This window comes from Leopardus geoffroyi, chromosome A1 (assembly GCF_018350155.1).
Source record: "Leopardus geoffroyi isolate Oge1 chromosome A1, O.geoffroyi_Oge1_pat1.0, whole genome shotgun sequence".
NCBI classification, from domain to species: Eukaryota; Metazoa; Chordata; class Mammalia; order Carnivora; family Felidae; genus Leopardus; species Leopardus geoffroyi.
This window is the reverse complement of record NC_059326.1, coordinates 232,589,192-232,611,385: the sequence shown is the minus strand read 5'-3', so window position 1 is coordinate 232,611,385 and position 22,194 is coordinate 232,589,192. Positions and strand designations below refer to the sequence as shown.

General features: G+C 45.9%; 1 protein-coding gene across 11 annotated transcripts in view; it reads right to left on the bottom strand.

The window, feature by feature from the left end:
• Positions 1–14,244: 14,244 nt before the first annotated feature.
• Positions 14,245–22,194, bottom strand: part of SEMA5A (semaphorin 5A) — a 484,035-nt gene continuing 476,085 nt past the window's right edge. For all 11 annotated transcript variants that reach the window (XM_045442243.1, XM_045442302.1, XM_045442320.1 and 8 more), the window contains one exon: positions 14,245–21,778. In XM_045442243.1, the coding sequence (XP_045298199.1) occupies positions 21,659–21,778 (120 nt within the window). In that variant the 3' untranslated portion in view covers positions 14,245–21,658. The remainder of the gene's footprint in view (positions 21,779–22,194) is intronic.

Below are 22,194 nucleotides of genomic sequence, written 5' to 3'. Positions count from 1 at the left end.
TCCGTAAGTGCTCCTCCGATCTGCACAGGTGCTCCGCAGGTATGCGGGGAGCTCCATGAGTGCTCCGTGGGTGCTCCGCAGGTACTCGGGGTGCTCCCGGGGTGCTCTGGGGTCCTCCTCCGATCTGCACAGGTGCTCTGCAGGTGCTCCGCAGGTACGCAGGGTGCTCCCGGGGTGCTCCTCCGATTTGCACAGGTGCTTCGCAGGTACTTGGAGTGCTCCGTGAGTGCTCTGTGGGTGCTCAGTAGGTGCTCCTCCGATCTGCACAGGTGCTCCGCAGGTACTTGGGGTGCTCCGTGAGTGCTCCGGGGTGCTCCTCCGATCTGCACAGCTGCTCCGCAGGTACTTGGGGTGCTCCGTGAGTACTCCGTGGGTGCTCCGCAGGTACGCGGGGTGCTCCCGGGGTGCTCCGGGGTGCTCCTCCGATGTGCACAGGTGCTCCGTGGGTGCTCCACAGGGCTGCACGGGGCCTGCCCAGGCGCTCCCGCCCCGCTGCCACGTGTCGCCCAGGACAGCCGGAGCCCCGGGGGCCGTGTTCACGGGCGGAGCCAACCCGCAGCCACATCACAGGAAGGGCCCGTTCTCCTCACCCGGGCCCGCCTCCCTCCCTCAATCCAGTAACTTCTGCCCCTCCACCTGCCGGGAGTTGGGCCGCCGCACACACCCCTCTGGGAAACCCAGCGGTGTCACCGAGGGTGCTGACGCTTGTTCCCTGGGCCCCAGGTCTCGGCGGACGGAGAGCTCTGGGTCCCACATACAAGCGGAGACAGCTTTCTGCGCCACTCGTGTCACTCGGCACTGCGACAGCGAGCCTGCGCTCAGTTTCCGCTGAGGCTCACACAGCTCTCAGGGAGAAGGGCTCCTGGAAGCAGCACCCCAGCAGGGGTGTCGGTTCCAGGACTGGGGAAAGGCCACATGTACCCTGTGCCCCGTCTCCCTGCTTCCCACCCTCTCCTGCCAGCATCTCCATCCAGCCTCCCTGACACACGGCCAAGACTCCAACGCACCGCCACCTTTCCCTTAAAATACTCAAAAAAACGTTTAAAGCCGCACAGAGAACCGTTGTACACAAGAGCCATGTGTTTATCTGCAGCCGAGGGCTCTGATCTCGTGGAGATTCAAGGTCAACATTCCATCCAACCCGTTGTCTACCTGGCCACCCCAACCTGGATCCCTCCCACCTGCACAGCCCCTTGGACTCTGTCCTGGCTTGTCTTGTGCCATCTCGGGGCCACCTGGTTTCTCACCACAGTGGGCCCAGGTCCCTGGGGCCTCCACCACTTTCCACAGCAGGAGCCAGCAGGGGGGCCCTCTGTGGCTCTGGACAGACTGGACACGGGAAGGACTTGGCCTCCTCTGGCCTCTCCCTGCTTGCACGTGGCTGTGAGCCCTTAGTTCAAAGGGCACAGGTGACAAGGGGGGGAGGGGAACCACAACAGAATAACTGGAAGAGAAAAATGGAAACTAAATTATTGCAGAAGTATTATTCAGGTTCCATGGTCCCTTTCAGAGAAGTCACTGAACCCCCTTCTAGACCCAGGATTCGGGGTCTTACCCACATTCCCACACTTTACCCCACAACCCCTCTCATTCTCCTAAAAAAACCTCATCTCCCAGGTTCCAGAAACTTGCCAAAGGCTGAGTGGCATCGGCCGTGCAGCTCGAAGCCAATGCCGCTATCCGTCTTCAGGCTGGTTCTGGACCCGGTTCCGTCCCCGGGGGCAGAATGGCCTCAGCGCAGTGAGGGTCCACATGCTTCCGTCTTGGCTGGCCACAGGTATCCAGACTTTTGATTCTTCTGTTGGTGCCTCTCCTTTGGACTGTATCACAACAACTAAAAACGCATGTTTACGTTTACTTTTATTTTCTAAGAAATTCTCTTTTTCCGCCGCCCTTGAACACCAGCATTTGGCGAAGGCTACTTTATGCGTATGCCAGTGTGTGCAAGGAGAATCCCGCCGATGCTTTGGTCTGGCTGTGGGTGAGATGTGCTCCTTTCCTCTGCAGCTGACTTTGTGTTTTCACATCTTGTCTCTTACTCGCGGCCCCCTTCATCCCAGTAACACCCTTCTGGTAAATGCCACGACCCATGCGGTCTGAATCTGGGAATACTTTGCAAATTTTCCCAATCGTGGTTACTGGAAAACTTTGGAACATACAAAACGGTGAAAACGCAAAGTAAAAAGGTCAAGTGAGAATTCGTATATCCTGACTATAAAATATGGTTTCATTGGCGGATTTTCGTCTCCTTTTTCGGAGCAGTTAGGTGAAGTGATGAGGACCTTAGTCCCCATGTTCTGAAGGGAAGTTCGGAGGCTGGATTTTAGGCTTTTTGTTTCACCCTGAGGGACTTTCCATCGCCATTTCTTTTGACGATAGAAAAGGAGAATAGAAATGAACACTCAAACCACCTGTCTTCAAAAAAAAAAAACCTTCTTTCTCTGGTTATCTCAAGGGCTGACAGCCCAAGATAATTAGCAACCTTAGCTTCTGACCACAGAAACTCTATCTGTTCTGTAATTTTTGAACAAGTTAAAGTATCACACTCTTTGTTTAAATAATTCATGCTAAAAGAGAATATCACCTTAGGTATAAAGAAAGCCTTCCTTCCTAAGAGCTATAAGAATGGTACATGTTTGAACAGGTCTTTCTGTCACAATGCGAAGACAGGGGACAGCTTTCTTTGAACAGGTTATTCTCTATTCCACAGAACAATCGAGAGTCTAAACGTTTCCCTTCCCACGGGCACCTCTATACTAGATAATCATAACTTATTTACGTGTTGTGGAACTCTTAAACAGTCCCCCAAATATGCATCTGACCAAACTGATTCACTATTTCCCCATCATGGATGCGTACAAAAGCACATTTCCCCTCTTCCACTGCCATGGATTTAAAAAAAAATTTTTTTTAACTGTACCGTACAATTTCACTGTAACCGGGGTGCCTGGGTGGCTCAGTTGGTTAAGTGTCAGCTTGTGGTTCGTGAGTTCGAGCCCGGCGTCTGGCTCTCCACTGACAGCATGGAGTCTGCTTGGGATTCTCTCTCTCTCTCCCTCTCTCTGTCCTCCCCCGCTCATGTTCTCCTTCTCTCCCTCTCCTTCAAAATAAATAAATAAACTTAAAAATATTAACCGTACAACAGCCCCAGGTGCCAGAGTGTTTCGTGAAATTCTTTATGTATTATCCACATGATTCTCTCACTCATAATAAAAACAATGATAGCAATGACATATTTGTTGAGCAATTTGTATGTGTCCAGGCCTTATGCTACATGCTTTCCTTGTATTTGCTCAATGAATCATCAAGGGAAACTTATGTTGTAGGTGCGCTTATTATCTCCATTTACAGGTGAGAACTTGAGGCACGAAGAAGTCAACAGCTCCGAAGTCACCAGCCAGTAAAGGGCAGAGCTTCTGGGGGAACCCAGCCCAACATCACCTCCCTGCCATCAGGGGTCCAGGTCTCCTGGAAGAGAACTGCATGTACATTTAGTTGTCCTCACCAACTCTGACTTCTCAATATCCAGCCCGGACCTCACACCTAGGGGCGTACAAGCAGGGGCCCCCAGACCCTCACCTGCACGCGGCCGTGTGGTCTTCTAAAATGTGGTCAACGATTCCACTGCCGTGGAGATCCCTCCCCCGTTCCGTTCTGGTTCCCTCTCTCTCCATCACATGTCTGCTTGTATCAGGAGGTGCTGAAGTGGCTGGCGGCATTTCTGGAGGGGGGTTCTATCGGGCGACTGAGATGGGGATACATTCAGCTTGGGCTTGGAGACACGTGTGCACGAGGCTGGCAGTCACCTCCGTGTCACCTCCCTCTCTCATGTCCTCCACGTGCCTGATGCAGAGGTGAGGGGTGAGAGGGCTGTCCTGGGCACAGCCCCTGAAGTCTGCCAGTAGTGGAGGAGAAAGATCGGTCTGTGTAAGTAATCATCTGCTGTCTCAGCTCGCACAGAAATGAAAGTGGACAGAAGTGTTCCAAATTTGGAACCCTTGAGAAATTTTAGAAATGCTAGAAAATTTTAGAGATCAAATCCTAAAATTTCACCTGTGATTCCACATAACACATGTTACTGATAAAGATAAATCAAGTTGGCTTAACAATTATTTTCTATTCTCACGATGGAGAAAGACATTACAAGCGTTATTGTATGCTGGGTCCAAGGGCATGCAAGCAAGACATATGGGAAATTATTCTAGAATGGGTTGCCAGGTGATTAACACAAGCGCTCTGTTTTTGTTTTTCTTGACTTGATCAGATAAGCAGTTTCTATCATTTTTTTTTTAATTTGAAATTTGTCGCGCTTTCTAAAATCTAAATAAATACTTATTTTCACGTTTGATTTTGCACTGGGAATTTTGTCCTCCTTTCCTTTCAAAAGTCCCCCCTAAGTTATATAAGCTTCAGATGCTCTAAACGTGGGATCTGGGCTTAGGTATGTGCTTAAAAATGTATTTTACGGTGAGTTAAGCGTAAGTGACTACAAGTCCATGAAATACGTTTCTCCAAATTCATAGAGGAGCCCTTCTCGCTGTCATGCTTACGTGAGCGAGTGTGTGTTCCCTTCATCCCTGCAGCAAACAGGAGCACGTTCTAGATTCAGAACAGAGACTTTCCAGCTGTCACGCATATCTGCGGGTGTGTGTAAACACCCACTAGTCTTCTCTCCTCAACCCGTCTACCCAGAAGAAAGCACCTGGGCACCTCCTAGTGCTGGCGTGCAGCGGGCCACCAGGTAGAAACAAGAAAAAGGTAGGTGGTAGCCCCGTGGGGGCTCCTGGTGTAGAGGGGCCATGAATTTCAGGATCACACAGAGAAAGCTATGGCAGCCATGAGGATCCTGGGAAAGAGAGGAGCCAGTGCTGAGGGGACCTGCCCCTTCCTCTTTGTTCCCGTGCATTCCCACACTGCCTTTCTCTCTTGTTCTGGAGGAAGTTTCTAATTCCTGGAGCCCAGACTGTCTGATTCTCCATCAGTCTGTCTATCAGGCACTGTCTCTCTCTGTACTCTTTTTACTGTCTCCCACTACCTCTTCCTATTTTCTTCCTCTCGGGCTGACCTTTTAAAGCACTTCACATATTTTTAAACACTAGGCTTGTTTAGGGTTCAAGTGCTCAGACAGTTGTAGGAAAGTTTTGATCTAGCCATGGGCAACCTTGGCTTTGCTGTGTGACCTTAGGAATGTCACCAAATAATCTTCACTCCTAAAGGGACAATCACACCTCCTTCCATGAACCATACTCTGAAGATTCCATTCCTTAAAAGATATGCGTATGCACTTTGAAAGATTTAAAAATCTGTCATCTATCTATTTATCATCTATCTATCCATCCATCTATTATCTATCATCTATCCATCCATCCATCCATCTACTTAACATATAGCTATAATTATTATATTTAGTGTTATCAAGGACATGCAAATAATTTTTCATTTTTTTCTTCTCAAATAATTTAAACAAAGGATGGTAAACTAGTTTGAGAAAATTAATATGTATCACAAAAGTTTGGAAAAAATGTTTCAGAACACACGAACTTAATACTCTCAAGCTATTAAAATGTGAAATATTCCAAAGGCCTGAACTCACGTCAAAGAACAAACTGTTGAGGAGATTAACCATAGGCGTTGGGCAACCCCATTGCTCCTGACCTGAGCTTCCCACAGCGGTGTGATTTTAGCCATGTTGTATTATGTTTCATGCACAGAGTCCCTCTCTCCCCTTGCATCATGAACTTTCAGGGGGCAGAAAACTGAATGTTTTTCCCTATGTTTCATCACTGTTACTCCTGAACTAATAAAAGTCTGCATATTTGAATGGACTCAGTGGCCTCTCTTAACATACCTCAAGCTAGGAGCTTTCCAGCATCTTTTTCCAGTCTGGTCAATTATCTTGCTCTGGCTGCCATAACAAAATAGCATAGGCTGGGGGGTGGGGGGGGGGGTTGTTAAACAAAAGACATTCTTAAGGTCTGGAGGCCAGAAGTCCAAGATCAAGGTGCCAGCAAATTTGGTTTCTGGTGAGGACTCTCTTCCTGGCTGCCTGGCCACCTCGTCACTGTGTCCTCTCATGGCCTCTCCTCAGTGAATGTGCAGAGAGTGAGAGAGTTCTCTGGTGTCTCTTCTAATAGGAACACTAATTCTGTGGGATCAGATCCCCACAGTTATGAACTTGTTAATTATTTCCTTCCAGGAACCATCTCCTGATACAGTCTCACTGGAGGTTATGGCTTCAATAAATGAATTTGGGTGGGGGAGAAAGAAGCCTTCGGTCCATAACAGCTAAGTTGGCAGAATCAGACACAAGGTTGTATTTTCACATCAAGCTGAGACTTGCGATGTGTCTCCACCTCTCCTGCTCCCAGGACTTTGCTGGTACAAGTTGTTTTTCAAATCCCCCCAGTTTTACTCAGGGCCAAAAACCACTCAGAGGCAGAGCCAGACATGGACCTCATCACTGATGGGGGCGGTCTTGCTCCCAACATTTGACATTTTTTTCTATATCATTCTTTTCCAGTACAACCCTAGTCCTCTTCCTGTCTCTAACCACAGACACACATTCCCAGGTGCCACCATATGTCAGCCTCGGTGAGGTTGAAGCCGACAGCTTCTTCCGAGAGGTTGAACTGATGGGAGACTCCCCAGCCTGGCACACAGCTTAGAAGATGCCTTCCAAGAGCAATAACACATATGGTTATTTTGCAATCGCCTACGGGTTCCCTGGATTATGACCTACCGGGTTTCAGGGAGCCATTTTCTTCTTCTCCCTTGGTCCTTCAGGCTTAAACACTTTGTGCCCTCAGCAGGTTTGACCACCTGAAACCCGTCCCCTCTCTCAGGTCATCGGAGAATGCAATGATACCGCCTGTCATGCTGACACCAGTGACCTGTCACTGTTAACTATGTGCTCTAGGAACTGGCCATCCAGTCAGACATGGTTTCTCCCTCACAGACCTGTTTAAAATAAAGTTTTCTTGTCTACCACTATGTGGATTGCATCTTCCTTAGTCTCTTGTGAGGGAGTTCACAAAAGTCTTTCAAATCTAGAAAATGGTGTGTGCCCAAAAACGTTCTGTCTCCTGAGCTTCCCTCAGCCACTACGTCAGCGTCAGAAGTTCAGTGATATATTAATTTTAGAAAAATCAGCATTCTCAATGTTTCCACTTTATTAAATCTGTGTTGGCTAAGATTTTACTTGGTTTTCTCTCTTGTTAGTTTTCTCTCGCTCCCCCTGACATTAGAGGTCAAAACTAACCCGTCCACTGGACTCACGCTCATTTCAGACTCTCTTTTCTTCCAGTGTTCCATTCCTCGCTGAATTGGCAATTCTCAAACAAACAGCAACACCTTTGGATGCCCGTTTTCCAGATTTGTAGAACAACTACCAGGGCATGCATGTTGGTCTTTAGAGTTTGTTCATCAAAGAACGTGTACGCTAGATGGACATCTGGTCACCCAACATACACAGAGCTGGTATGTAACAACCCTGCTGTTAAGCTGGGTCATGGCCATAATGATGGGAACTTGTCCCGGAGTGAAGCTAAAGAAGGCCCTTTCGATTTCTTACCCAAGACATGACATTCCCATTTCACTCTGGAAACTGAAGGATTAGAGGCTGTTAAATTGGGAAATATCCATAAGCAAGGTTCCAACTACTTTCTCTGTGGTCCACGTGTCTTGAAGATGTATCCAGTAGACTGGAATTCCCATGTGGAGCTGCCGTAGGAGAGTTGTGGGGTCATGCAGTACCATCCCTCACGGCGATGTCATTCTCTGTCACACTGTGTCAGCACAACTGGAGGAGACGGAGGACCATACACATAGCATGCTGGACTGCTCAAGAAGGAGCTGCTGCCCACACCACCTGAGCTGACAGCATTTTGACACAGGTCTCACAAGTTCTGAGGGGTAAAGGTGAATCCTCAGTCGGGCCCGCTCCTCCCCTTCTCCCAGGTTGGATTTCTGCTTTTAACCTTGCCAACAAAAGCACTGGCACCAGACCCCGAGTGATGGTCGCAGCTTAGGGCTGACCAGGAAAGCACATTGAAGAGAGACAGAAGGAAGCTGATCCGCTTGGAAGGGTTCTGAGGGAGGGCACCCCAGAGAGGACGAGGCCTAATTTAGACTGTATCTCATGACCCCGGCAAACTGGAGAACCTTCTGGTGAAGGTGATGCCGCCTCACTGTCATCCCAGATCTTATGATTGATCATAACACAGCTCCCTGACTGAACCGACCTACTACAACAACATTTGTTTATTTCAATGTGGGGGAATCCAGAGGTGAGGGGGCAGGAAAGAGGAGGAAGCCAGAGAGGAGGAGGGCGAGGATGGGGGACAAGAGAGGGAAGGACTGTGAGGTTTAAGGAGTGGACAATCTCTCAGTGGTCACTGGGGAATCCTGAGGAGTGGCAATACACTCAGTGATATCTGGGAGCCTCAGTTCTGGGCATTCATCCAACATTTCTTTTATTCCTATCAGCTTATGCCTGTTGATAGGTCCTTCCCTGTGCAGCTCAGATATCTTGGCCCATCTCTTCCATTGCCTACCAGGATCAGCACTATCCTGCCTTAGTGCCCTTCCTTCTCAACTGATCAAAACTCCAAGGGAGATAAACAGCAAGCTTTCTTAAATTCTAAAGAACATAATCTTCAATGGGGGGAAAAAAAGAAAAAAAACAGGGCGCCTGGGTGGCTCAGTTGGTTAAAGGTCCGACTTCAGCTCAGGTCACAATCCTGCAGTTTGTGAGTTCAAGCCCCATGTCAAGTTCTGTGCTGACAGCTCAGAGTCTGGGGCCTGCTTCGGATTCTGTGTCTCTGTCTCTCTCTGCCCCTCCCCCACTCGTGCTCTGTCTCTGTGTCTCAGAAATAAATGTTAAAAAAATTTTTTTAAAGACTAGAAGTTATATAAATGACTTAGAACTACTGTTTCTATAATGGGAAAAGACCAATATCTATTTTCACGTTTTTCTGGAACTGACAGACTAAATTTCTTTAGCAATTTTCTATGATGAATTGATGGTATTTGAAATGTTAGATAAAAGTAGTGAATTGTGTTTTCCACAGTTTGATTTGATGACCAAAGTGGAAATCAAGATGAGAGGTACTTAGATTCTGAAGTATGGGCTGTGTTTTTGGACTTAGCTAATCAATTGGTGGTAAATGTACAGCATCATCTAATTTCTGAATTCTGATTTTTTTTAACAAGTATGAAAATCAGCAGAGTTCATATCATCTTTATGATTTAGAAATTTGTGCTCAGAGTCTTTAAACACAACAACCTCCTTTAAAAGCAAAATAACTACAGACCCTACAGAAATCCATCATGCCAGCCTGCACTGGATAGTACTTTATCTTGTTGTCAGTGCTTCGTGTATTTTGAGGAAAATAGACCTAAATAATCTCACCCCCCCCTTTTTATTATCATTAAGGTGTAATAACTCAACACTTTAAACACCTTTAGAAAAATTACATAAAAGATGTAGAATTCTTACTTTGGGAACACAGGTACAATCTCCATTGTTCATTTCCATGTTTTGGTTTCTAACTGAAACTGGTTACATTTGACTGGTTACAGTCAAATGGTTTGTACCACTGACATAAATTAGAAAAACAAAACAATTTATTGGTTTCTCGAAAAGCATTCAGAAGCAGGTATTACATTTTCCAGAAAGAAAAGCAGAACAACTAAAAGTCTGTATGCACCGAATGAGATGAAAGAGTGATCCTTGGGCTGGTTTCTGCCCTTTGTTTGTTCCTTACCTGCCTACCTTAGGAGGAAAAACAAACAAAAGATTCAGTTAGAATCTTCACAGTCACCTTTTCCAATTTTCTCCTCTATCCAGGTTACCTCCTTTCCAAGTATACCAGATGTTCCAGCAAAATATTTGTAATTTACCCTTACTTTTCAATCTTTGTTAAGTGTCTGATTTAACGACTGTTTCCAAAGAATTATGGCTTAATTAGTTGCAGGTATGGGCAACAACACACCTTACAAAAAGAGGAGAATGATAAGCCCAAATTGTATCACTTTTACACAAATCTTAGTTACTCAGCACAGTAATGTTCAGTTGTGGTGGGATCGTTCCCCATCAGTAGGCTAACCATTGCTAAAAAGAGGCTGCTCGGCTGTCTTCAAGCAGAATGAGCATTTTCACTATTTATGGGACTCACTGGCTTAAAACACCAGGTCTCGTTTATCCAAACTCAGAAGGGATGGAACATGTGTCAATTAATTATGTTGTTGAATTATAACTGCCAAGATTTGTGGGAGGACACCTTCTTTTTCTTCTGAGAAAGGCCCACCAAGCCTGGACCTCATAATGTATTCTGGTCTCAGGAAAGGGACGAACCAGAAACAGATTGTTATTTCCTTGGGGGCAGGTTGAAGATCTAGGAAGCTGGGTGAGGAGAAGGAAGATAGGAAGCAAAGCCTATATGCGTGTCTCCCCATCCTCCATTTTCTAAGCAGATTTGGGGCCACCAAATCTTCAACACAAGGTGATGATGACCTCTTTGAGAGGGAGTATGTGCTGTGTCCTCCCTGACCTCGTGCATTTACCTCCTTATACTTCTGTCTCCACAGAAGACAGAAGGCACTTGACGGAACAGATCTTGACATGTACACCATCCGTCATTTCATCCCCCTCTTTGAGCCCAATGGTGGAGTATCGTGTGATTTCCAATTGTGTGCAAACTTGCTAATGTCTTGTTCTGTCTTGTTTATCTTTAGATTATGTCTAGATTCTAGAATAAGAATGGGAAGGCCCCCTACATGCAGAATCAGGACACTGCTTGAGCAGAGGGAGTTGGATAAATGTACACCATGAAACATTCTCTTAAAGAGCTCGTAGTTATTAAAGGTGATGACTGAGATTCTCAGCAGGAGTAAGAAATTCGCTTAGTTTTTTCCAGGTGAAGGGAAGTCTGAAGAGATTGAGGCTGGGGTGGAAAGCACTCTTGGCAGGGAGTTGCCAAGCCAGGTTTGAACCTGTGTCTCTGCTGCACCTGCTGGGGTCCTCAGGGCATCCTTTCCTCTCTGTCAAATGAGGGGACTTCACCACTTTCTCCTAAAGTTAACCTCACACTCAAAAACTCCACTCTTTCACAAAACTTAGATTCTTGGAACTTCTAGTGAGGAAAGAAACAGAGGAAGGGGGATAAAATTATCGAGGAAGTCACAAAGGAGAATGGTGTGTTTTGAGGTGCTGGGTGAAGGGGTCCTGTGAGCTGTAGGGTTGCCTTGAATCCACTTTCTGAAGGGCTGTTTGGGCATCGCTGCCTGGATATCTTCCTGACAGGATTTTCCTCGTGACTTGATGTGGCCGCCACCTTCCTTCTCTCAGGGAACGGCGAGGCATGTTGACCAGGGGACACATGATCTCAGAGGGCACACAGATCCTGTAAGGAGCATCTGTTAGCAGGAAACAGGGAGTGACAGCAATTGTGAGGTGAAGGCGTGGGAGGAAATTGAAGGGGAAGAGAAGTGTGGTTGGGCATTTACTGTCCTCACCACTCCTAACTTTTCTGAGGAAAGATGGCCTCTGAAACTGCTACCGTGAAGAACAATTGACTCTTCCACAATCCCAAATTCAGCCCATATCCATCACGATTGGAAAACAGTAATTCAGCAAAGCCTTCTCTGTCTCTACAGTGAGACTCATTTTCAAAACATTAATAGAAGCTTTTCAAACTAGAGATGACCACTTATAATTCTGTGTATTGTGTGAGGAATGATTTTACAAGGGTGACTTTTGGACTTTACTTATTCTGTTATGCCTTTGGTGGCTGGCCTTATGAACTCTGAACCAACCAAAACACACAGTTGTTTATCAAATGCCATCTTGTTTCGGTTCTGGCTCTGTGATTGCAGGGGTGAGGTGAGAGCTTCAAATGCTTCCTAAGAAAACTTATGCCAAGCTGATTAATGACAGAATAACCATGTTAGCTATTCATTTTATAAACAAAATCATACCTGCTATAAAGATAAACCAAGTGTAATTCCAGGAAAATAATACTATTATGGGTATTGTTTAAAAGATAATTTCCTTTTACATTAAATAGCTATAGTCGTGTAGTCAGGAAGTTCAATCATTTCTGCTTATTCTTTTTTTTTTTTTTCAACGTTTATTTATTTTTGGGACAGAGAGAGACAGAGCATGAACGGGGGAGGGGCAGAGAGAGAGGGAGACACAGAATCGGAAGCAGGCTCCAGGCTCTGAGCCATCAGCCCAGAGCCCGACGCGGGGCTCGAACTCACGGACCGCGAGATCGTGACCTGGCTGAAGTCGGACGCTTAACCGACTGCGCCACCCAGGCGCCCCCATTTCTGCTTATTCTTGACAAGCTGGGTGCCAGGAGACACTTTAAATGGAAATTTACATTATATATTTCAAATGGATCCAAAACAGTACTTTAAATCGTGTTTCAATCTTATTTTGTTAAGAATGAAGTAGACCCTGAAAAGAAAAGCTGGACACATAAGCACGTGTGAGATTGTGTAGAATGGAGCTCTATAAACACGAAGATTCTAGAAAACAATCACAAGAAAGAAAATTGTGGCACAGCACTTGTTTATTTCCCTCACTTTCTTTTTTTTTTTTCAACGTTTATTTATTTTTGGGACAGAGAGAGACAGAGCATGAACGGGGGAGGGGCAGAGAGAGAGGGAGACACAGAATCAGAAACAGGCTCCAGGCTCTGAGCCATCAGCCCAGAGCCTGACACGGGGCTCGAACTCATGGACCGTGAGATTGTCACCTGGCTGAAGTCGGACGCTTAACCGACTGCGCCACCCAGGCGCCCCTATTTCCCTCACTTTCTAAACTGACCGCCAAATGTAGGTTCTTTAAGGGATGCTTTAAAATTTTAATATTTCATAGAATAGAGATGCTTAGAATCCAACTGAATTGGTCGGGGATGGAGTCTGGGTGATATTTATTAAAAACAAAAACAAAGCCCAAAACAAAAAACTCCCCAGATAACATGGCAGCCAGAGCTGATAACCACTTTGTCAACGAGCCCAACGGGGGGAGAACAGACCTCCCAGAGAAGCTTTAAGAAATTCTTCTTCTGGGACTCTTTTAGCACTAACAGGTGTCCAACCTTGCAATAGGAGTGAGGTCTTTTAAGCATGCGGGCAGCCTGAGTGATCAGGGCAAATACAGATTTAAAAAACTTAAACAGTAATTACTTCATTACCTGTGGTTAAGAACAGCTTAATCATTATAACATGCTTCACTATATATTTTTTATTTTATTATGTTAATTTTGGCCTCCATACTAAATGGGCTTTTTCAGCGTTTTAGTCAATTAAAAATTATACATACATATGAAATTATGCATACTTTGTCTATAGGTGTGTGTATATTATGTATGTGCATGCATATATATACACGCATACAAACAGTTGGCTGTTGAACAATGTATGCATGATTTTTATTTTTTATTAATATGGAAAAGGACTGTAAATGTAAATTTTCTCTTATGGTTTTCTTAATAACACTTTCTTATCTCGAGCTTACTTTATTATAAGAATAAAGTATATAATGCATACAACATAAAAAATACATGTGTTAGTCAACTTTCTGCTATTGGTAAAGTCAACAGTAAGCTATTAGTTGTTTTTTGCGGGGGGGGAGGAGGGTCAAAAGTTATATGCGGATTTTCAACTGCTGACGTCAGTGCCCCTGACCCCTGTGTTATTCAACTGTGTATTGAAAAGTTGAGAAGGAAAGAGGTAACAGGATCATGAATACTGAAATATGAAGTGTGGCTTTCACTCAACAGACTGGGCTTCCTGGGCCATGCATCGTCTGTGCTCATGCTGACAGCCAGCAGTTCATTCTAGAAAAGTCTTGTTTTATGCAAGAAATAACGGAATATGGTGTGCTGGAGAGATGAATATAACTTACCGCATTACCCTTCCACAGGATCTGACACCAACTCCTAATAAATTAAAACCCTGATTGGTTTCCTTGTCACATAGGTCCCATTACCCATAGAAACATTGCTAACGCTTCTTGACTGTATCACAGAATCATCGTGAGGCTGGTGGGGCCCAGTCTCGGCCACCACTCAAGACGCCTGAGGATCTGCAGAACAAACAGGAGCTTGATAGGGGATTTGTGCAGCAGGCTGTCCAGTCTCACTCTGATGGAACCCTCCAAGGAGCTGTCACGCCTTAGCACATCCGGGAGCACGGAGACTTTGCAGCTATGCGAAGAAGAATTGCACTAAACTGTTTCCTAAATGGTAGGATTTATTTCAATGCTCACATACAATTGCATGAGACAAACTATTTACATAAAACATAAGTACAAAAAATATAATACAATTTATACTGTACATAATCGGGATTCTCTTATTTCGTCCCCCAAAGTGTTGGCAGGTAGGAGATGGGAGGGAGGGGATGCTATGGAAGGAAGATGGCACTCTGAGCAACACTCAGGGTCATTCTTCCTGAATTTATTGTTTGAAAAAATAAAATGAACTGGCTTGGATCGTAGAAACTGGCAATTCACCGAGAGCAGTGAGTGAGCACGGCATTCTCCCTTCTGGAATAACAGCTCATTTTCTTATAAATATGCTTGCTTTCCTCAGCATTGGGACTTGGAGGAGATGTGAGTTGGTTTCTGCTGACTGGTGGGTAACACCTGCCCCCCACCGACTGCCCCTTCTCAACATTTTCCATAGTTGACCCAAATGCAGCAACGGATGAGCTCCCGGCCTGGGGTGCCACAATCGGTGTCTCAAACTGACTTTTGAACGCAATGCACCTGTCAGGTGTCATTAAACAACATTCTTGGATACAGTGCCAGACAGCTCTCTCCAGTGAGCATTTAAGACCAACAAACTGATGAACAGAAAACATAAAAGTGAAGACTATTGGAAATTTGTATTACACATTTCTAACGACAAGGTTTCAAAAGAAACCTGGAAAAACCAAATGTAAGGACTAAAAAAACGGGGGAGGTGGCACCCAAGAAAGTGAAGACAGATCTGCAATCCATGAGGATTCCAACTGGGCAATCAAAACTCCGTTTTCTCATTCAAGGGAAGGGAAAGGCAACACTGTCTCATCTACAAAGCTCCGTTATGATTCATACATATGGTCTTTTAAAAACTAATTTTAAGGTCAGTAACTATCTGCAAGTTTACCAAGGGCTGAAGTTGGCTTTGGTTGGAGAAGGTTCAGTGAAAAAAAGCAAAACAATCCCAAGGAAGTTTATTTTGTATCACAAAACAGCAACAGCAAATTCACACAGAATGAGGCATTTAGCATTTCATAACATCTTCAAAAGTCACATCAAGGGGCGTAACACACAAGCTTCGTTATACGCTTTTGAAGAATCCTACAAGGGAGCAAGTTTGTGCATTTTCTTTGCAGATGATGTAGAGTCTCAGTGGTGACTGTAGGTGCCTGGGTTGAAGGTTCACACTGTGCTTTCCTTCAAAGTGCCGAAGTTAAAGTTTGATTTTGGCCAACAGTCATGGTATAAGAGAAAACACCTTCAGCAGAGAAAACACTGTTAACTTTCTTAACCCAAATTAAGGGTGACAACTTTGTGAACTTGTGAAGCAGTTTTGAAATTGCCTTAAAACACACACACACACAATGTTCTAGGTGGTTCTCACTCCACTCACGGTATCTGTGCCAGCTGCCACGAGCCTGATTTTCCTGTACCTTGGACTTGCCTGAAAGGGGTAACAAAAACTCTAACTTCTATAGACACCACATCGGCATCCCCACTACAGACCAAACACTAAGGTGTTTTCACGGAAGATGTAAAATTAAGGTGATGTCAGTTTCTGGAAGGCTGAGACCAGATTAACCTGAACTCTGAGCACACTTCTGCACCTGTTCCGGTGCTACATGCCCCACCCAGTGGGGGCAGACAGGACACCCAACTAGGATGTGCTCCTTGGTCATTTTCTATTCCTGAGTTCAAAGAGACAGGTAAGCATGATTTTCTTCAGAGTGTAGCCAGTCAGTCCTCTGCTTTGAATTGGAACCAACAATATCCAGATGGGAGGACAAATCACCATCTTAAACAAGGCACTGGCAACTTTGTATAGAGAAAATGAATCTCTCTGCACTTACGGAGGATGGCTAACGACGCTCTCTTCTTAGTGACATGACAGAAGGACTGTTTGGATTTTCCAGAATCCAGATTGGGCTCCCAGCCTGTATTTGTCTAGCATTTGGACTATTTTGAACTACCATTTGAACCACCGCTCACCTAACACTTGGGCCACTTGGCCTTTCAACCAAAGTTAAAAGATAATAGGGTCGTGGTCAAACTACTGGCCTCAGATTTCTTACTGAATATGAAGAGATGGAGTGGATGGTATTGCCAGCCCAACATGGTGGTTTAAGAAACGCCACAGCGTGGTCTTCTACCTCTCCTTTGTTCCTTTCAGGTTTTTAAATGTCCTTGACTAGTTATCCTCATCATGTCAATACAGTAAAACCTGTTTGCTTGAACAAAAATGGATTCTGACTCTGGTCATGGGTAATAAGCTTGATTGCTTTCTATGGCAGAAGTAATACGATCTTTTGCAAATACTATGAGACAGCTTACACTAGGAAATGAACATGCTGTCAGGCTCTGCTTTTGGTTTTGATGATGTTCTAAGTCCCCGTGCGGCATAAGCTATATTTTCAAGAGAAAACAATCCCTGTTCCTGATGCTTTCGTAATATAGACCAAATTTTTTGATAATGTGACATATGACATATGACATATGCAAAAACTTTGATTCACCTACTTCCCAAAACATGTATAACACACCCTTAATATAGTCCATAAAAAAGGAGTATAGAATAGTCATTACAGAAATTCCTGCCAATAATTCAACAATGCATCTTGTTCATTACTTGTCAGTTTCCAAAAGAGAAAAGCAAGGATTCCAACAACCTATTTCCCTGTGTTTTATCAGGCTATCAAAACAGGTAACATGAATACCTCGAGTCGGCATTTGTAGAGTTACAAAGCATCTTTAAATCAGTTCTTATTAATGACCTCAATAGGGGAGAGCAGCCGAAATAAATTCCGCCATGGCTCCTGGCCTCCAAATCTTTTCTCTCACACGGGGGTACACCGTGCAATGACTGGCATTTCTTTTTGTGCATTTCTCAGGCCAAAGTGACTGTTACTTTATGTTCTTCCATTTCATTCCCATTGAGAGGAGCAAGGGCTCAGAATGGCTTTCTAGTTTCTGATAATCGAGGGTAATCAAACTTGCAATATTGTGTCAACGTATTATCACCAGGTCAACAAGAATTATCATGACATAATGGAGACATTAGAAGGGATGGATGCAAGGGGTAAGCCAACGCGGTCTGAGAATTCCACTTTGCCCCATCCTATCCTGGAAAGCACAGCAGAGAGTTTGCATATGAGTCGATTCAAGGTAATCATTTTAGTCCCCACCTTCATGAACATTGATTATTGGAGCTGGAGGCTTCGGGACAATCCTGTTCTGTGGAGCACGGCTGCTTTGAGGCAGAAGCAGTTCACTGGATCCAAGGCTGGTACCTGCTGCCCCTGGGGAGGTGCCCCAGAGCCCTCTTTTGAGACAGAAATGCGAAATTTGGAGTTGCCCCCAAATGCCACACAAGAAAACCCCACTGGAGTGTAAAAGACTTCCTGCCGGAGGTGGTGTGACAGTGCTGGGGAAATGTTCGCGGTTTATTCGGAGAGCAAGTAATTATCATAGAGAAGCATAAAGATACGTGTGAATTCAAGCATTAGCAAAGCTGCACTTTGTGCATCAAACAGGTATTTGGACAACATGACTAGCTGAGTGCAGACTCCTACAGACTTCAAATAAAGTCTCCTCTGATCTTCAGTTTCACCCGCGTGTACCCCGGCAGGTGGCCCTGGGGACGCGCGGCATCCCCCCGTTGGGACTCTGTCACAGCTTGGAAGGCTCTGCCCCGCCAGTGCCACCGCAGCCTGGGGTGCAAACGCGCACCCTCGTGGGCCGGGGGCCCCCACGGCCTCACCTTTGTGCGGACAGAGCAGGACACAAGGGCGCCCGGGGCGGAACCCCCTGCTGTCTGTGCAGTGGATCCCCCCCAGGGTCCTGGCTTCAGACCCACAGAGCCGGCGGGTCCGGGCTCCCCACCCGGGACCGTCCCTCCCACTCGGCCCGGAGCTGCCGGGTCCCCATCTTTCCACACCCCCCTACTTCCCGCCCTTTCCCACCTCCTCTTCTCTTTGGCATCTGCCCTCGAGGCAGTGGGGCCAGACCCCAGTCCCCCCGGGCACGCGGGCGGCCCCTTCCCAGGGACCGGGCTCCCTCCGGGGCAGGGACACCCCACTGCCCCCGCCGGCCGCCCCTGCACCTGCCCTGCACACGAGGCAGCACCGAGGGTGAGCAGGCTTGGGGCGCCCCCGGAGGTGAGGGCTCAGGGGTCCCCACGGAAACGGGTCCCCGGCGAGGGGGGCAAACGTGCGGGGCAGCGCCCAGTCCGGTGACCGCGGGGCCTCCGTGGGGCAGAACCCACCCGGCCCCAGACTCCTCCGAAGTCCCAGTCCTGTGGCTCAGGGTGACACAGGCCCGGGGCTCCTCACCTCCACCCCCCCCCCTCCTCCCGCGAGGCCTGGGGAAGGGCCGTGCTGTGCGTCCTTCCTGCGGGAGGATGCAGCCCCCTGGTGACAGTCCCCTCTGGAGAAAGGACCCAGAGCAGCACCGCCCCTGGGACTCCCTTCCAAAGAATTTGAATGTGAGACTAAAAGCCAGTGTCCTAACGAAAACCAGCCAAGCTTCAACCCTATCCAGAAATAATCCTAGAGATTAAACTGGGATTAGTGTCATTTGAGGTTAGGTTCAGAGGGGGTGCAGCTTTAAAATATTAGTCTCTATCTGTGCTGCTTGGAAGGAAGGAAGGAAGGAAGGAAGGAAGGAAGGAAGGAAGGAGGAAGGAAAGAAGGAAAAAAACAGAAGAAAGGAAAAGAAGGAAAAGAAAAAGACAGAAGGAAACGGTCATTCAGAAACTTACAACAGGACCCACAGAGAGGGGATCCCACACTCAGCCCCCAGGGAGGCTCCTTAGGGAGGAGGTCCCAGGGCAAGTGGTAAACACCACTGTAAACACCCACCTGGGCTCACGCAACACAGGAGGTGTGAGGGGAGGCACAGACACATGAAACCTAGAAAAGCAAGTTACTCCATAGCTGATGACAATACTTCGACTATATTTGAAATTATTCTAAACCAATTGAAACTCTGTGAAATAAGGAGAATGCGAGAGAGACAGAGGAGAGAGGCAGGGAGAAAGAGAAGCCAACATAATCTGTCTTTGAGGGGAGTGTCCGGGAACAAAAATGAGGGCCTTTCTTTGCAGTGATAAATCCAGGATGTAGGCGATCGCCAACATGACAGTTCGGTGTGGAAGGTGGATGCTGTCACGGGCCACAGCATGACACGACTGAAGTCCAGCCTCGACAGCATTGAGAAAGCATTCCAGTCAGGTCCACTGATGCTTTCTTGAAACTAGTATCCTCTTTCCTTAGGGAAATAAAATGACCTTTTAAGCTTAGAAAACACTCGGGGGAGGGATTCAAAAAACAACTATAACATGCTTCGTGGTGAAGGCGTTTTTCTTATAGAAAAGTGATAACACCAGTTGAAAATCTAGCTCTGGAACAAAGAGGAAACCATCGGACTGAATTTCACCTCCTGAGTATGGACTTTGGCCCTGTGCGTCCAGACAGAGTCGTCTCAAACAGCAGACAACAATGCAGGAGAGGCCACATGAACTCCCCACCAGAAGGACGCAGAACACCCTTCACTTGCAATCTACCAGGCCTCTCTGAAACCACCTGCCATTTAAAATTGAATTTTAGTACAGTAGCTTCTGGAAGTCTGGGTACATGGGAGTATTTTCAATGCAACAATATTCATTAGTAAACATGGGATTTTTTTCCCCCAACACTTTCTGAGATTGTTTCTTTACATGGGGTAGGATAAAAACATGTGTGCTAATAAGTCTGTGTTCCTCAACGCCCGTGCTATGTATCTTCGGAAACCGGAAGGTTCACTGAGCAAAAAGAACACACTTTACTGACCACTTAGGCATCAGATGAACAGTTTCAATCTTGTTCTTACTTTCAAAGACTAGTCAGCCAACTGCCATGTATTATTTATCAGTTGTTTATGAGTAATTTATCCTGTTTTTTTTTTCCTTTCTGGAGACCTCTATGAATAGTATTATAACACTCTGAAATGCTTAGCAGTGATCAATACTCAGAACCACAGGGATCATTAAAAACCTCACATCCCTGCTTTCTCAAGGTACATCTTGAAATGCTGTTGCCTCCATGCAGGGAGAAACGGGAGGGGGCAGGTAGGAAGGCAGCACTGAGACAGAACCCAAAGGCACCAGAACTGGACGTCTCCTCCTCACCTGACCCGGAGGCGGCAAATGACAGCTTGGGGGGCACTTTGCTATTTACAGCGCGGGGGTGAAGAAAGCCAGCTTTACACATCAGTAATGCTCTGGGAAGGGGATGATGGCCATACACTAGTTCTATCGGGAGATAGAAATCAGAAAGTTGCCTTTCATTAAAGGTCAGTTCTTTCAATCCTTTCCATAACATGGAAGATAAAAAAAAAAATAAAAAATAAAAAAGTCGGGTCCCATTACATTCCAGTATTTTTAATGCTTTCCCCCATTGGTGTCATGAATGTTTAAGATTTTTTCTTTGCGGGGACACAGAATGTGTGGCGTCTATCCAAATGTTGACAAGTGCTGGTTTTACGGGTCGTCTCTTCAGGATGCTACTATGGACTGGACAGGGGCGGGGCTTCCAGACCAACCGCATGGCAAGGAGCTCCCTGGAATGCTGTGAAATCCAGGAGGGAGACTATGGCTAGCCTCGTAGCATCGCACGGAACGCTGGACCCTTCCTTGTGTCTGTGGCTCTGGTCTGTGAGTGCGCCTCCACCAGGGATAACACAGTAACTGCATTAAGACCGGGGAAAGCGTGTGTCATACCTCACACCATCACCTCCGCAGATACAAGCCGGGGTGAATCCCTGCCCTTCACCCAGGCACGAACCGTTCCAAGTCCAAACACACAAGTCGCTTCCACGGATTCCACAGAATTATTCAGGTTGGGAAGACAGGGGATCCAGGGTGCAGAACTCTATGGCCACATTCGTATTCTTCGTTTCATCAAATACTTACAGACCTAACACGCCTTATGGAGAACGGTGACTCTCAGCTGAAGTGTCTCTTTTGTTGGATTAGAACATCATAAAGATTTATGCCCCAGAGCAGGAAGACATTCCTATTTCTAAAGACTCCTTCCCATGTGGGTGGTACATTTAGTAAAAAGCTCAAGAAAACAAGTGACTTGTTAGAAAAAAAATGGACTGAACACAGTAAAACAAAACAAAACAAAGCCTCACACCATGGCTCACTCAACAATGATCAAGCATTGAGACCAGATTTTCACGACATCATATTTAGATCTGTGTTGCTTTTAAGGATGTCTGTTTTTGGTAGCAATGGGAAACTCATGGCTTGAAATGCACTTGAAATGTATCCAAACTTCAACTCTGAAGTCTTGGAAACATGGGCAGTCATGGAGCACAGGCCTTGAGGAACTGGGGAATTACAAGAAGCCAAAAATATAACAACTATTAGTACTCGTCGTAATTGTTGAGATCTGTAAAGTAGGCATTAGAATAGGTTTTCCCAGTGAGATGCGGGTTGAAGTATTTGTTTCTTTCCTCTAGGATCAAGTTGTTTTTGTTAAATGCCTGTAAAAAGGAAAATGATTAAGGAAAAGATTTAAGAATACTCCATGGGCAGTATTTCAGAAAAAAAAAAAAAGAATATAATGAGGGCACGATTATGCTGAATATGAACTCCCTGCTAAGGTTCCACTGTCTTAAAAGGTGTTTTCTCACTTATTTGCTTCCTCACGTTATTTGCCTTCCTGAAGACCTGCCTCGTAACTAGAATGAAGCTGGTGGCTTTTGATAAATAGATTTGGAGTATTCCCAACCTTCAAAAAACCTTAAACTCTAGTGACTTCAAATCAACACTTTGAATGTTGTGTAACTCTTTAAGCAGCATTCTAATTATCATGGATACGTAGGTGGAAAAGAGATTTTGAAGTAAATGCATGAAATTTCAAATGACTTCGTTGCTCGTCATTCTCTACACTTGTTGA